At 38.6% G+C, this 17,070-nt stretch overlaps 1 protein-coding gene across 4 annotated transcripts in view; it reads left to right on the plus strand.

The window, feature by feature from the left end:
* Window positions 1-17,070, plus strand: part of LOC111563870 (carbonic anhydrase-related protein 10-like) — a 202,830-nt gene that overhangs the window by 118,767 nt on the left and 66,993 nt on the right. For all 4 annotated transcript variants that reach the window (XM_055005116.1, XM_055005117.1, XM_055005118.1 and 1 more), the window contains exons 4-5: window positions 13,874-14,059; window positions 16,761-16,856. In XM_055005116.1, the coding sequence (XP_054861091.1) occupies window positions 13,874-14,059; window positions 16,761-16,856 (282 nt within the window). The remainder of the gene's footprint in view (window positions 1-13,873; window positions 14,060-16,760; window positions 16,857-17,070) is intronic.

Here is a 17,070-nt window from a genome sequence, read left to right on the forward strand (position 1 = left end):
TAAAACTTAAAATCCACTGACGTGGCTCATGACATTTCCCTAGAAGTACTTTTTTAATAGTCATGTTTCATGTTGGTTAATGATCCCGACATAAAGTTGCCAGCCAAAGGCAAAGATTTAAGACTCGTGTTTTTCATTTACATAAAAAAAGGAAAATTTGTTACCATGTGCACAAATCAATATATTAAATGTTGTACTTCAGAAACTGTAAATGAAATGAAAATGTTGGACTGGTCCACGTAACTGCATCTAAATCAGAATGTGTAACTAAATGATGATGAGGCAAAGACAGTTTTCTTTTCTTTCTGTTCTTGTGCTGAGATCTTCCTCACTGACTGCTCAGGCCAGTGGAGGATGATTTAACTGTGTGTGTTTTCTGGTAAACTTGAGTTGTTCATGATCTCTCACTGCTGCTATAGCAGTGGTTCTCAAACTTCTCCTGTCAATACGTGTATAAACTGCTTTTATGTTACCTGTACAGGGCAGGACCATATGTAGATTTGCTTTAACCCTCGTGTTGTCTTCGTTTCTAAAATGGCCCGGCCACTGTGTTTAATAGCACAGAAAAAAACCCTTAAATGACCTTTTTCAACCTTTTTTGATGACTTTTCCTAAAGTGATATTCCTATTATGGTTGTAGGTTTTGCACTTTGTAGGTGGGAGAAATTTTGTAGTTGAGTTTTGTGGTTTTCCATTCCATTGTACAGTGTACAGAACACTGTTGTTTCTCTTCAAAAATGCATTTAAAGCTACTTTCTGCACATTTCTGGTACTTTCTTAAACATACAGGTACTATCTCTTGCTAAACAAATAATGTTTACACCTGTACAGTACCTTTAGCAGCAATAATAGTGATAATAAACCTCTACTTTAGGAAAGAAAACAGTCATAACATGTGTGATATAATAAAAATGAGTTATGTCCACTGGTGAAAAACAGTCTTTCTGACTTCTGAAGAGCAAAAAACCCAGAGAAAAGCCACACATGTACAGATGTGTGGGTTTTCTCCAGGTTCTCCAGCTTCCTCCCACAATCCAAAAACATGCTGAGGTTAACTGATGATTCTAGATTGTCTGTAGGTGTGAATGTGATTGTTTGTCTGTATGTGTATCCCTGTGATAGACTGTTACCTGTCCAGGTGTCCTCTACCTTCACCCTCAGTCAGCTGGGATAGACTCCAGCCCTCTGAGACCCTAATGAGGACTGAGCGGTGTATAGATAATGGGTGGATGGACTGCCTCTATAGTGATCCAAAATGAGGTTCTGTCTCAGCAGTAAGAAAATCTCTCTAACACTGACAGCAAAACTAACACCTAAAAACCTAACCTTGGATCAGAACCTTCTCAACATGCTTCACTGTGTTTGAAAAATGCTTTATCCAGTATTTCAGTTTGATCTCTGGCTGATTCACAGAAGTTAGAAAAAACAGAAGCTCACCTCAATGCAACATATACAATAACCTCATACTAAATAAATGTAATGTTGCTTCTGTATTTAAGCCTTGTGTGTAAGTTGCTCTAGATGTCTGGCTGCTGAGTGTCACTTTGCAGACTGAAATAACAGCTGCTGCCGGCAGGTTTTGGCAAACGGTCAAGTGAGGCTGACTGAGGTCATTTAAAATGAGTGGAAATTTGCACTTTCCCTCTTTATGATTTCACCAATATAGGGATATAATGTTTTAAAAGGTGAATCTGTAGCCCACTAAAAGTCTGCGTATCTCAGCTGCTTTATTTTTGATGACTGTTTATACAGATCGAGCCAACATTTCTGGAAGTACAATCCTAAATTGCCTTTAGTAGCCCTGTAATGCATTCCTGGTTCTGATGTTCCATATGAGCACCACTTCACTCAGAGCATTTACAGATAATGAAACACAAACATGCACCGTTCCTCCATCCCAGCTCTTTCTCAGAAGGCCTGATCTGGTGTCCTCATTAGATTTCATGTCCGCTGCCGTAAACACTCACCCATCACAGCTCATGTTTGCCTGAGTTTCATCCCTCCTCTCTGTTTGTCCTCTTCCATCCACATCTCATGTTTCTCTCCCCATATTTCCATTTCTTGCATGTTCTTGTTTCACTACCTCTGTATCTAATCTTGTTATTTTTTTCTCCTCACACATTCTCATTGTCTTTTCTACAGCACATCTTCATGACTCTTTTTTCTCGCTCTGTCTGAGTTTCTTTCTGTTTCCCGACCTCCCAATCACACCCTTCTCTACATACATTTGATTCCATCATGTGCTTGACAAAAGACAGAAAGAAACCTTTGAAGATTTGCCTCACGCTGGTTTAGTTTTCGAGGACCACACATCAAACAGCGTTAACCTGTTTGTACTCAATTACTCAGAGTATGTTTGATTTGTTTTCATCAATCCAGCGCAGGAGGCTCCCTCATGAAATTGCTAAATCCCACCTGCTGTGCAACATCCCCATCATCTAATGCAGTTTAGCTAAAAGATGTGGAAATCACTTGAGATCTTTGCTTGTGTGCAGCTCATCTGCACCAGCAGCTGCTCCTCCGCTGGAACTTCAGAGCTTTCAGAATTATTGTGAAAAGCAGCAACCTTCAGAAAATGAAATGAGCCGTGTGTTTATTTAGCTGTTTCACCAATATAGCTTTCATCTGTCTGTTCTTTATTAAAGCTGCTACTTTTTTCTCCCATTTGAGGCTCATACAAGAATCCTTTCATATGTACAGATTTGTTCTCACATGAAATGAACTAGCACTGAAGACCTCTTGTACCATTCAAAGGTTTCCTGATGAGGTTTTTTGTCAGGCAAGGCAGACTTATTTGTGTAGCATCTTGCCATAACAAGGCAACACAAAGTGTTTTACATGAGACAGAGGCAAGATATGAAAGAAACACAACACAGTGTAAGAAGGAAACAACACACAAATATAATCCTCAAGCACTTCACCCTCATGTTGTCTTAACGTCCTGAACACTTCCCTTGTGACCCGCATCCACTGAGCTCTAAAACAGGGGTGTCCAACATGACGCCCGTGGGCCAAAAGCGGCCCTCCAGAGGGTCCAATCCGGCCCTCAAAGTGTAAAAAAAAAAAACAGAGAAGACGTTACCTACAGATTGTAAATTAGTAAAACTATATATATATATTTTTTTTTTTTTTAAATCTTCATCATGAAAAGTTGGTTTGATCATAAAGTAAAATACTAGATTGATCTTTTGTCATTTTGAGCCTCATTTTTGTAATATTTTGTCTCGGTTTTGTTGTTTTTGTCTTTGTCGTTTGTCTCAGTTTTTGTTTTTTTCATAGTTTTTGTCATTTTGTGTTTCCTTTTTTGTCTCGCTTGTGTTTTTTGTCTTTTTCTTGTCATTTTGTGTTTTGCTTTATTCGTTGTTTGTCTATTTTTTGTTGTTTTGTTTCTGACATTTGTCATTTTTTGTCTCCGTTATGTCAGTTGTCAGTTTTTTTGTCGCTTCATAAGTTTTTTGTCTAATTTTTGGTCTCTTTTTTGTTTTGTTTCATCTTGTTTGTCTTGTTTTTTGTCATTTTGTGTCTCATTTTTGTAATTTTTTGTCTTTTTTTGTTGCTTTTTTTGTCTGATTTTTGTCGTTTTCATCATAAAATAAAATACTTCATCGCTGAGTTCCAGATACCTGAGACTAAATGTTTTGTACCTTTGTAGACACTCACACTAATGTGTAAATGAGGAATAATGTTGTTGAAATTGAATTCATTTTACTTAAGAATTGTCAGGTTGTTCATAATGTTTTGTAAAAAGATAATTCTGTAAATGTGAACATTTACATGTTTTTGTGCTGTGATTTTACTGGTCTGGCCCACTTGAGATCAAATTGGGCTGAATATGGAACTTGAACTAAAATGAGTTTGACACCCCTGAGCCTCTAAAATAAAGCAGCTTAATTGAATTTTCAACCCAAAATCTATTTTACATGAAGAACCAACCTGTCATGCATCACACACTTTGTGAATATCTGGGTTTTTTGCTCTTCAGAGGACAGAAAGACTGGATTTAATCAGTGGACACCCCTCGTTTTCATTACATCACACGTTATGACTGTTTTCTTTACTAAAGTAGAGGTTTATTATCATTATTATTGCTGGTAAAGGTACTGTATAGGTGTAAACATTATTTGTTTAGTAAGAGATAGTACCTCTATGTTTAAGAAAGTACCGGAAATGTGCATTTTTTGTAGGGAAACAACAATGTACTGTATACTTGTCCAATGCAGTTGAAAACTACAAAACTCAACTACAAAATTTCTCCCATCCACAAAGCGCAAAACCTACAACCATAATAAGACTGTCACTTAGGAAAAATCATCGAAAAAAGGTTGAAAAAAGGTCATTTAGATGTTTTTCTGTGCTATTAAACACAGCAGCCGGGTCATTTTAGACCCAAAGACAACACGAGGGTTAAAGCAAATCCACAAGTGGTCCTGGCCTGTACAGGTATACTGGTAGCCTGCCTTTTTCCACAGTGGAAAAACATAAACCTGTTTTTTCTTTGCTCAGGAAGGTTTCTAACCAAGTCAGATGACCTTGAAGTATCTACGTGGCAGCCAAAGATAGTGGCCCCAGTGCCTGCTTTATCATAGGATGTACTGTTCACCATTTATAAAAGAAGCTACATAATGCCATCCTATGAGTCAATGTGTGCATTGAAAGCAGCAGATCTACGTCAACAACATGTGTCATGTTGACATTATATAGCTCAGTGGAAGTGCAGTTCATGAATTGTTCCTCAAACCTTTCCTTGACACTTTCAATCAAAGAAAGGTTTTCAGGAAAAGACCTAAGGATTACTTTTTGTGGCTCTTCGAACACAACCCTGGTCACACTAGAAGGTGCCAGATTAAAATTAATCAACACGTCTTCTGTAATGTAATCTGTGATGCAGATGCAGCCGATGAACTGGTGAACTAACATGCTCCTCAGCTAGAGCCTCCTAGTCACCATAATATTCCTAATTCTGTCTATTTTTCTGCATTCAGGTATTCACCCCTCCCCAAGCCACTGGTTCTCACTAATATAAAGAGTTTTAAAAGTTCTCGGAGGCAGGAGGTTAAATTAAAGTGGTGCAACACTGTAACTAAGTCCATTTTGGACTTTCCAGCTCTTTTCAGCATTTTGTCAGCTCTTTCCTCAGAGGTCAACACTATCAGACAACCCACTAAAAAGAGCCAATGTCCTGGCATCGCGTCTGGGCTAGCTTCTGTAGCTCAGTGCTTACACTTTACTGTCTAAAAATGCTTTCTTTCATTGCAGTTTGTGAAAAAAATTTAAGCTGGTTACTGGTGTTTACTTTCCATTATTGTATAAAAACCATCACCAGCAGTTGCTATTAGAAACCCAAACACCTGTGATGGTTAATAGTTTTGTGACCAAAGAAAAGCTGAAGCTCCCATGAACAGGTTAGGTCTGTATGGCATCACAACGTGTCCAAGTAGCCATGAAACACTTTTTCTTTAATCTCTGCTGTTTTAAAACGTGTCCGCCATCCATTCCTGCCGGTATTACAGGCATGTCTAAGCTTTCCGGGGCCCCTCGACTCTCTCAAACTCTCCTCTTCTGTTGATCCATGATGTTTGGCCCACGAATGTCCGAGGCTTCTGGGAAATGGTGACTGCTGAATCCTTCCAGAAAGCAGTGTTTTCGTGTTTTCAATTTTATATTAGCATAGTTGCAAATGTCCCTGGGATTTCAAATTAAGTTTTCTGACTTCTGGAACTGAACCTGAAAGTTTTGGTTTCACTTTAGCAGAATTAAAAAGTGGGAAGAGCTTTTTCGGCAATCCTGGCTCAGAGAGTAAATGCCTAATTTATTTTTGAAATGGACAAAGTTGTGTGACTCACAGACGGAGCAGCTCTGCAGCTTGGATTGGCATTAAAATCTCCACATAATTATATCAGAGCACAACAACAATTTGACAAAATTAAAATGTATTCACTTGCAAAAATTAAAAATCTAAACACGTGAACATAAACTTTGACTCCCATGCTGTTACTGAAAACACAATCCACAGCTTAAGTGAGTTCACTTTTAAATCCTGGGTCAAAATCTGGTAAATTCAACAACTACGGAGCTGCGTTTTCTTTCCAGCAGTAATGACAAAGCATATGGAAATCCCAGCCACTGTCACACGCCTCCCCTCACTGGTTTTTCTCCCTAGCAGCAGTGACTCATCAGTATTATAATATTAGTTCTGTACGTCATGCCAAACTGAAGGGTAAAGCATAATGTTCTTTCACGCTGGTAAATTATCCAAAAAAGTCCCTGCATTTTTTAAGCAGCGTGATACGGAGGATATCATTCAAAGAAAAAAATGAAATAAGGGAAAAGAAGAGAATTGAGAAAACAATTACAGAACCAACAGCTTCTTTCACTCACAAATCGACAAATTTGCAGATCAGAATTTTTAAACGTTGACCTCGACTTAAAAGAGTTATAATTATTTTAAATTCCTAAAACAGAACAGAATTTTCTCTCCGAAAAACTTCTCACAAAGCTGCTTGTTTTAGAAACAAAGAGCTGAGTTAAACCTCTTGAAAGCTAAGGAAATAGGTTAGATTAAAATAGCTGGATTAACCCTCCTGTTGTCTTCATTTACAGGCACCAAAAAATATTGTTTCCTTGTCTGAAAAATATCCCAAAATTCAGCAAGAACATTCCTCAAATTTCTGAAAATTTGCAAAACCTTCAGGAAGAAAATTCCAATAATTCCTTAAAAGTTTCCCTTAAAAGTTTTATTTTATTTTTTTTTAAAAAGTCCCCCATATTTGGCAAGAAAATTCTTGTAAATATTTTCAAAAAATAAGTAAAAATCTTTTTAAAAAGTCCTAAAAATATCTAAAGTGATTCCATATATATCAGTAAAACTTCTGATATTTTCTTAAAGAACATTCACATAAAAATCAACCAAAATCCAGCGAATTTTGCTGGATTTAATGTTAAAAAATTTCCCAAAAATGTTGAAAATGTGGACATCAGAAGTTTCACTGTGAATTTTTTTTCCCCACATTTTCAAACTTTAAACCAGATCAATTTTGACCCACAGGACAACACGGGGGTTAAACCTATTGAAAACTAAGGAAACTGATGGGTTAGATTAAAATAGCTGGATTAATGGACTCCCTTGTTACGTATATCGTATGTATGTAAATATTTAATTGGGTAATACTACAGACAGCGTCAGTTTTACCTGGAAATCCAGCATTAGCCGTGAAACCAGCTTTATGTAAGTGATGTTCTTTGTATACTGCCAGTTATGAGCTCCGTGTCGTGCCGTTTGTTTGCTTAATTATTCCAACAAACAGCTGAGATAGTCCAAGTTCATCAATAAAGAGCAACTACATTTTTAATAGCAGCTTGCTATCACTGCACTCAGCAAAATACTGCTGGAACAACATCCATTTCCAGCAGCTGCTACTGCTGATTTCATGCAGGTCTCAGGTCTCTTATTTTATTGCTAAAATGTTCTGTGAAACACTCATGGAAAAAAACAATTTAGAAGCCCTGGAGTTTGGAGTGATATACCCCTATATTTGTTAGGAGCTGTTCCTTACTCCTAATTAATATTAATCCCGTAAGCCCTAGGCAATTTTTTAGAAAAATTTCCAACCAGCAAAACATCCCGAAATTCAGCAACAGCTCCACAACTGTGAGGCTAAACTGAAGAACCTTGAGCTTGGTAGATCAGAGACACCTTTGAAGTGTTGAAATACAGTACGCCACTTTGTCCACATCAACAGACCAGTTTGAGATACAAAAGTCCAACAAAAACTGACATTTTTACTTCCATCAAATCAAAAGTGTCAATTAGGAAGAGCTGCGAAAAGCCTTTTCTTTTTCTCAGCTGCAGAAGGTTCCAGGCCTTAATTAGTCTTATATTAGAGGCAGGCTTTCATTTCTAATTCCCTCAGTTTGATAAGTATAATTGGTCATATATTAATACGAAACCTCATTTTGAACCACACGCTTCATATTAAAAGCCCTTTAGCGTTTCAGTGTACAGAAATCCTTCATTTATAAACAAGGCTTTTATTGTGAAACATTTGAGGGCAAACCATATGAAACAACAGCCGGATGGGATTAAAGGGCGACAAAACAGAGTGGCTCAGCACTAATGAATCAAACGGCGCCATTGTGCCGGTTTTAATCAACGAAGTGTTGGAAAAAGCATTATATTGTTGAATTAATAAAGCCTTAGGAAGACTTTATCCACTCGTTTTTTCCCCAATCTGTAATTGGGACCTGGCTGTCGTTTGTTCATGTCAGCTCCCAGAGACTAATAGTTTTTATCTGAGAAAATACAGTAAACATTCTTATGATAATAAGTCAGTGACATGGACGTTTTTGAATATGTTCTGGAAATTCTCAGTTGCAACTCGATCAGTTACGGATTGCTGTTGGGTGGCTGAGCTCATTCTTAGAGATGGGGTGAGGAGTTTGGACATGTCGAAAGGAGCCAGTTGAGGTGGTTCGAGCATCTGATTAGGACGCCTGGGTGACTTCCTTTGGAGGTTTTCAAGGCATGGGGAGATGCCGGGGTAGACCAAGAACTTGCTGGAGGGATTACATATCTCATGTGGCCTTGGAACGCCTCAGGATCCCAGGAGGAGCTGGAAAGTGTGGCTGGGTAGAGGCACATCTGGAATGACCTGTTCAACCTACTGCCACTCGGATGTCACTTTGAAACAACAGAAATGAAGCACAACTAATGCCCGCCTGCCCCCATTTTAATAACAGTAAGATTAACCCTCCTGTTGTCCTCATTTATGGGCACCAAAAACATTGTTTCCTTGTCTGAAAAAATCAAAAAAATCAGAAAAAAATTCCCCAAATTTTTTGAAAATTTGCAAAACCTTCTGGAAGAAAATTCCAATAATTCCTTAAAAGTTTCCCTTAAAAAATTTTTTTTAAATCCCCAAATTTGGCAAGAAAATTCTTGTAAATATTTTCAAAAAATGAGCAAAACTCTTCCAAAAAAATCCTAAAAATATCGAAAGTGATTACATATATATATATCAGTAAAACTTCTTTCTTTAAGAACATTCACAATAAAATCAACCAAAATCCAGCGAATTTCGCTGGATTTTGGTTGAATTTTTTGTGAATGTTCTTAAGAAACATTTTTAACATTTCTTTTTTCTCACCAAAAAATGTTCAAAGATTTCCCAAAAATGTTGAAAATGTGGACATCAGAAGTTTCACTGTGAAAATCTATATTTTTTTCCACATTTTCAAACTTTAAAACGGGTCAATTTGACCCGCAGGACGACACGAGGGTTAAAAGGATTCCTCAGTGAATATACGACCCGCTCTAATCTTTAACGAAATGGTGCCTGTTGAATTTTTGCATCATTTCCAGTCTTGTTCCAGTACAGGCATCTTCTATTTAGCAAATGTTGATGATGAAAACATGCACTTGCTATTGAACAAATAAGATGTTGTTCAGCTGGAAAGAAGCAAAAAACTTAGACCACTAAAACGATCAAGCCTCTTAGAAAAAATAAACCAGGAGACATTTAAGATTAGAATGTGCAAATGTTCCTGCGTAAGGTCCAAGTATCTGTACTGTGGGACAGCATGTGAAAGGAAAGTGCTTAGTCTCTGTGGTTTCTGTAACCAAACCTGTTGACTGGAAGAGTGAAAATCATCCATTCGTTTTTAGATTCTAAATCCTTCGCCTCTTTTAAAATAATGTTGAGCCTTTCTTTTAGGATTATGCTGTGAATAGATTCCAGGCTGGTGAGTAATTGTTTAATTTCATAGTACCCCAGCAGTGGCATGTCACAATTAAACTGAGGCTGAGTGCTTTCTCCTCATTTATTATATACAAACAGCAGTAATGAATATGTGAATGCTGCAATGTCATATAATATGTATGATGAATATGGCTGGCATGCGGGTAAAGAGCATTAATGGTTTATGTGCTGCCAGAGGCGTTGTGAGGAGCTGACAACATACAGCTCTGGGGCCACGTAAGCAACAGGAAAGCGGTTTTAAGCCACGCAAACAGAATCACTTTATTTGCCGTACACGGTAAAAAAAAGACAGGAATTTGTTCTCGGTCACGGGACAAAAGCAAGACACAAGGACAGCTACCCTTGAATGAATGCAAAGGGATGCAGACGGAGACACAGTTAGGGATCACTCTGAAGATACACTCAGCCTTGTACAGAATAATATGGGATTTGCATCTATAGTGACATCCACGGTTTTCTGTGATAGAATATTCCGAGGCCTGGAGAGGTTTATACAGCTGCAGTGGTAGGCAGGGGAGAAGGAGGATAAAATAGTCTTTCATTGGTTTGGTTTGGAAGGATGTGTTATTTAGATCCATTTTCTGCTTCGATTTCATCAGAAATTCGATGCTATTTCACTAAACCAAAGTATTAACCCTCCTGTTGTCCTCATTTCCCAGAAAAATATCTAAAGTGATTACATATATATCAGTGAAACTTCTAATATTTTCTTTAAGAACATTCACTTAAAAATCAACCAAAATCCAGCGAAATTTTGGTTGATTTTTTTGTGAATGTTCTTAAGAAACATTTTCAACATTTCTTTTTTTTCCACCAAAAAATGTTCAGAGATTTCCCAAAAATGTTGAAAATGTGGAAGTTTCACTGTGAAAATATATTTTTTTCCAGATTTTCCAACTTTAAAACGGGTTAATTTGACCCGCAGGACGACACGAAGGTTAAAAGATCTTTATAGAATTGTGTCCTGGAAATAACCAGTTGATAAAGAAAATAGCACACCTTTCGCTTCAGATACTGTCTAATTTCATGTGTCACTCCTGCATTCCATTTCCAACGGTTATCCACAGTTCTTTTGTCTCTTGTCATGTATTACTGTCTGTCAGACCTCCCTCTTACCTTTTGTTGTCAAACCTTTGCTGTTTGCATCTCTCTGCCAGATCCCTTGATTCAACCACCTTTTGTTCTTTGTTCTATTACTCTCTGTCACTGATTGGCAACCATACACAAAGGAGCCACTGTAATGATGAGTAGCAGCGAATTATGTTAATTTCTGTCAAGCTGTAACTGGAGGGGAGGGAGGAGGACAGGAGGCAGAAGCACAGAGTTCATCCGGGGTGAACGTGGTCCCTGAACGCCTCCCTATGAGACCTGATCTGACAGGAAGACAGTAGAGACTGGAGGTGAGGGAGGACAAGAAAGTGGGAAATACTGTGTCTTATTTGGTTGGCTGTTACTCAAGCCAGGGCCCATTAGAGCTCAGCTTTACACAGAACTGCTGAATAAATAAATAGATTTCATTAACATATTCTTTCTTATTCACACTTCAAGAAGACCATAGAAAACTCAAAATAAGTTAATGGGCTCTTTGCATATTATCTGAATTAAACAGACAGTTTTATGAGCCTAATTAATACTTCTGTCATTTACAGTATATGAAGAGATATACACAGAACCGACCAACCAGTGGCACTATTTTGTCGTGCATGCAGCATACATCGCTGCTCGCTCTGGTTATATAACTCAGCATAACATAACATTAATATACGGAGTGAACAGGCGAAGCAGAACGATCCTCTTGTTCCATAATTAAGCTGAGAAAGTCGGCTCACTGAAGCCTCCATAAAAAAGCATTAAAATTAAAGAAGTCCCAGCAAACCCTGTCACACATCCCGACACAAATTACTGGTTCCATTCAGCATTTTGCCCGTAGACAAAGCTAGTAGCGTTCAGGAACTGGGCCATGGTGCTGCTACAGCTGGGGGCGATGGGATTACCCATGTTAAAAATAACAAGGGCTCATTAAGTCACTTACTGTAAAAGAATCCATAAGCAGCATATGTTTCACTTAGAAATATGTTCATGGTAGAAAATCTTATTATGCTTTATTGCAAGTGCTGCTTCATTAAAGAATATGAAAAAACTACTCACGCAAGTTGCAAGTTTGCAGTTTTCAAATCTCCACTTGCAGCTCTAGACGTCTGCTAGCACAAGCAGTCAAAGGATTACCAAAGTTTTTCCCACTGAACCAATTTATGGAGCAAATGGAGAGCTATATCATTGGATAAGTGATGCTGGAGATCACCCGAGTTAAATATGATTCATTGGGACAATGAAGGAAATTCACAGCAATCCATCTAATGGTTGTTGGATTGTTTCAGCCTGTAGCAAAGTGGTGGACCGACTTCCAGCCAGCATGGCTAAAAACCTTTTATTTAGTGGATGGCGTACGACTCAAGTGGCTTGGATTGAGCTGAGGATGTGACTGATACCTTTGCTGTATTTCCTGATATTTTATTGCAATAAATTTAGCTCTGGCAGCTTCATTTCAGTGTGTAGATGTGTCTCCTGTGTTACAGTAATAAACTCATCTTATACGTAGCTTTAGATGTGTCCTCTGGGTTTTACTTGAAGCTATCTTCGATTTGATAGCAGAAACCTATATTAATGTTGGCATACACAGAGTAAAAAACCTGTTCTCCTGCAGCTGCTATCATTCTTCTTATTGTATTATTAATGTTGGCATGTGTGAGATTGTGGCAGTTTACCGATAGACGGAAGACAATGGATAAAAGGCAAAAGTGTAAAATAACTGCACTGCATGCAGGCAAAAACACGCTCATATCAAACCGTCAATACAGGCCTTAATTAGAATTATTAATCAGCTACAGGGGATCAAGAACAGAGAGTCATGCAGCTGTGTGATTGTTTTCTCGGTATTATTTCAAGTGTGACAACATAATTCATTTTCCGTCTAAAGCCATCACTCTGCTGCCTCCGTGAGCCGTCACCAAGAAACACACTAAAACTTATGTTAGCCTGATTACACCGAAGCATTTATCACAGGGCCTGACAAACCATCGCAATATCCATTTAGCAGCAATAACAGCCAGCAGCTCTAATGAGGTGTTACTGGTAAATTAATGAATTTTAGAGAAGCTGCTCAGTTGAATTATCCCTTCAGACGGAGGCATGCCTGCTGCTAGCGCTGCCCGTCTTCCAGTGTTGTGCTAAGTTAAGTAAAGCAGCTGCTGGCGTGGATTTAACAGTCAAACGGTTTGACTGCTAGTGTTTCCTCCTGACCAGTTTCTGCACAAAAACAATCCACCACCTTATTAACCCTCGTGTCGTCCTGCGGGTCAAAACTGACTCGTTTTTAAAGTTTGAAAATGTGGAAAAAATATATGTTTTCACAGTGAAACTTCTGATGTCCACATTTGCAACATTTTTGAGGAATCTTTAAACATTTTTTGGTGGGAAAAAAGAAATGTTAAAAATGTTTCTTAAGAACATTCACAAAAAAAATCAACCAAAATCCAGCGAATTTCACTTGATTTTGGTTGAGTTTTATGTGAATGTTCTTAAAGAAAATATTACAAATTTTACTGATATATATGGAATTACTTTAGATATTTTTAGGATTTTTTGGAACATTTTTACTAATTTTTTGAAAATATTTACAAGACTTTTCTTGCCAAATTTGGGTGATTTTTTTTTTTTAAATAGAACTTTTAAGGGAAACTTTTGAGGAATTATTGGAATTTTCTTCCTGAAGGTTTTGCAAATTTTCAGATATTTGGGGAATTTTTTTGCTGAATTTTTGGATTTTTTTTTTCAGACAAGGAAACAATATTTTTTGGTGCCCGTAAATGAAGACAACAGGAGGGTTAAAATCCAGTTCTGTGTTCAGATTGCTAGATACTACTAGTTATTTGTGCACTCTGATCAAACAGAGCAGTTTCTTTCTTGAAATATACAACAGTTGAAATCACATAGGCTCCTTGTGTTGATCTTGGTTGATCGGTTATTTTTCCACTCTGGTGTGCGCTGGCAATGCACGGTTACAAAGTCTGAGTTTGTGTTTATATCATTAACACCCCTCTCTGTCTGTTTCTCTGTAGATGGGCGGGACCATGTACAACACAGGGAAGCACGTGTCCTTGCGACCGGATAAAGCCCACCTGGTGAACATCTCTGGGGGCCCGCTGGGTTACAGCTACCGGCTGGAGGAGATCCGCCTCCACTTCGGGAGCGAAGACTCTCACGGGTCAGAGCACCTCCTGAATGGGCAAGGCTTTCCTGGAGAGGTAGGTCGATACGAGAGCAGAGAACTCATGGCAACACACAGACAAACAATGCACAATGATATCATCTCATCTCCTTTAAAGGGTATTAACCGTCCATTAAACTGAACCTTCTCCATCTTAAAAACATCTGAGATAAACATTTCTGGAACTACGAGGCTTTAAAACAAACACAAAAACATCAGCAGAAGCAGTCCCATTATGCAGCCCTTCAGATCAAATTAACATTCAGCTGAAACACACAGAAAACTAAACTCCTTTCTGGAGTCGTCACAGCTTTAAACTCTGCTCTGAGGAGTCACAGATCCACTGTTAATGCAGCTGTTTATCAGTTTATTATTATTTTTCAGGACCCAGAGACATTAAGACTAATTCTCAAGTGGGATTGTCAGTTTGAAACTAAAAGCTGAACCTGAGAAATACAGAAAATGATCCCATCTGATGAAGGAAAATGAGATCCAGTTTGACTGTTTGTTTGATGAATGAGTTAAATTATTAAAAATGGAGCCGACGTACAAATACGCACTTCAAACAGCAAAAGTCACACACCCAAGAGGCTCACACAGGAAGTTATTGTGATAGAGTTATCTCTCTTTTAGAGGTAAACTTTTTTCAGATGTGGCAGTTCTGTTCCCTTCAAGGTGGATTACAAGCTCATCCCTGAGCTTGTAATCCATCTTGAAGGGAATTCAAACCTAGTTGCCAAAATTGTAAAAGCTAATGTTTTTTTGTTTCCGTGCGGTTCGGTGCTCCGTGGAGAGTCCCTGAGCTTTTCTGTCTAACCAGACAGTGATCACAATATTACATTTGTTTTGTAAATCCGCGCTGTCCAGGGAGACATGCTGAGATTTTAAAAGGGAGCTGTAGACTTCTGAGTTCTCAGTCTTGCTATGCAAATTGAGTTTGTGATTGTGCTTCTGTCTGAGATGTTGTGGAGGGAGAAGTAATCTCACCGACTGAGTCACTGGGCAGAGCAAGAGAACCACAACTTTCCGGCTGAAGAGCTGTGGCTACAAGACGACAAGCCTGAATTTATGAAGCGTGCTAACAGGGGACTCTGGAAAATGGGGCTAAACATTCTGGGTTAATTTTGGATTTGGGTGGCTGTAGCTCAAGAGGTACAGTGAGTAGTTCATGACAGTAATCACAGAGTTGGTGGTTTGATTACTGGCTCCATCTGGCCACGTGTCCTGATGGCCAGGCCAGAGCCTCGGTGTGACTGAGTGTGAATGGGTGAATGAAAGTCAGAGCGCTGTGAGTGCAGTCCATTTACAGCTCCAACATCCCTGTGATGAAAAATGTCTGAGGCCAGCACTCTACTACAAAATAGCAGGATGATGGATGTTACAACCCTGTGAAAATCCTGGGTGAACCTGAACATGCATGAATTAAATTTCAAAAGCCAAAATCCACTCTGAATTGACCTGAAAACACCCGTCCAAAACACGAGAACACCGGCGTCACGGCAGAGTGACCCAATTAGGCCGAGTGTGACCTAGACCTGGTCCCACTGAGGTCCCTGGTCAGATCTGATTCTCTCAGAGCCCAGGAGACATGTGAAGACCTTGGAATCTGTCGTTGAAGCTGCAGTAAAGCAGGGGCTGTACTAGGCTTTCATGTTGAAGTGGAAGCTCAGCCTGAAGGCGCAACTCTTGCCTTGACTTCAGTCTACGTTCAGCCTTCACCGATGGTAATGAGTTACAGCTAGTGATCAAAAGAATGGCATCGTGAATGCAGGCGGTCAAAATTAATTTCCGTTATAGAATGGCTGGAGCTCAGACATCCAGAAGGCCCTCAGGGTAGAACCAGTCGAACATCAGACATCACACATACATTTAAAGTTTTTCCAGACACATCCAACTGGGTGGAGACCTGGGATTGACTCCAGACACTATGGAGGCCTGACATTAGTGATCTGGTCTGAGAGAGACCTGGAATTTCTTGGGAAGAGCAACTGGAATGATAGCAAAGTAGAAGGTTACCTGAGGTACCTTGTTCTTCTTTTAACAACCCAGATAGGAGATAGGAAGATGGGTGAAAAGAAGGTTGGAGGCTGGAGGGGCTGGTTAAAAGGCAACATTTATTTAACCCTCCTGTTGTCTTCATTTACGGGCACCAAAAAATATTGTTTCCTTGTCTGAAAACAATCCAAAAATTCGGCAAAAAATTCCCCAAATTTCTGAAAATTTGCAAAACCTTCAAGAAGAAAATTTCAATAATTCCTTAAAAGTTTCCATTAAAAGTTTTATTTTAAAAATAATCCCCCAAATTTGGCAAGAAAATTCTTGTAAATATTTTCAAAAATTAGTAAAAATCTTCCAAAAAAATCCCAAAAATATCTAAAGTGATTCCATATATATCAGTAAAACTTCGGATATTTTCTTTAAGAACATTCACATAAAAATCAACCAAAATCCAGTGAAATTCGCTGGATTTTGGTACATTTTTATGTGAATGTTCTTAAGAAACATTTTTAACATTTCTTTTTTCCACCAAAAAATGTTCAAAGATTTCCCAAAGCTGGACGGTAGAAAATGCAGCAAGCTGCTGTACAAATGTCTTTTCAATAAACTGTGTTTCAGCTTTTTGACTTAGTCTTTATTGAGTGAAACGATCCTGAGAACAAAATCCTGGAGTTGCAGTTTTTGCTGGAATTGCTCTAGTTTAACCTGAAACGCTCTACATCATTGTGTCTCTCTTTCAGGTCCAGCTGATCCATTACAACCAGGATCTGTACACCAACTACACCGAGGCAGCTAAGAGTCCTCATGGCGTCGCTGTGGTCTCCATCTTTATAAAGGTCTGCATGTCCTACTGGGGGTGGAAGAGACAAGAAGGGATTAATGCTGGGCTCAGACTATTCAATATCTGCACTAAGAAAAGTCTGATCAGAAAGATGTAGGCAGTGGGGCTGAAAATTAGTGGAGGGCAACCAATAGGATGAGAATTTTATTTTAATTAAAAAAAAAAGTTTGGTTATATTCAGGTTTCTGGTAATTAGTCAGTGGTTATTG

Source organism: Amphiprion ocellaris, chromosome 19 (genome assembly GCF_022539595.1).
Source record: "Amphiprion ocellaris isolate individual 3 ecotype Okinawa chromosome 19, ASM2253959v1, whole genome shotgun sequence".
Lineage (NCBI taxonomy): Eukaryota > Metazoa > Chordata > Actinopteri > Pomacentridae > Amphiprion > Amphiprion ocellaris.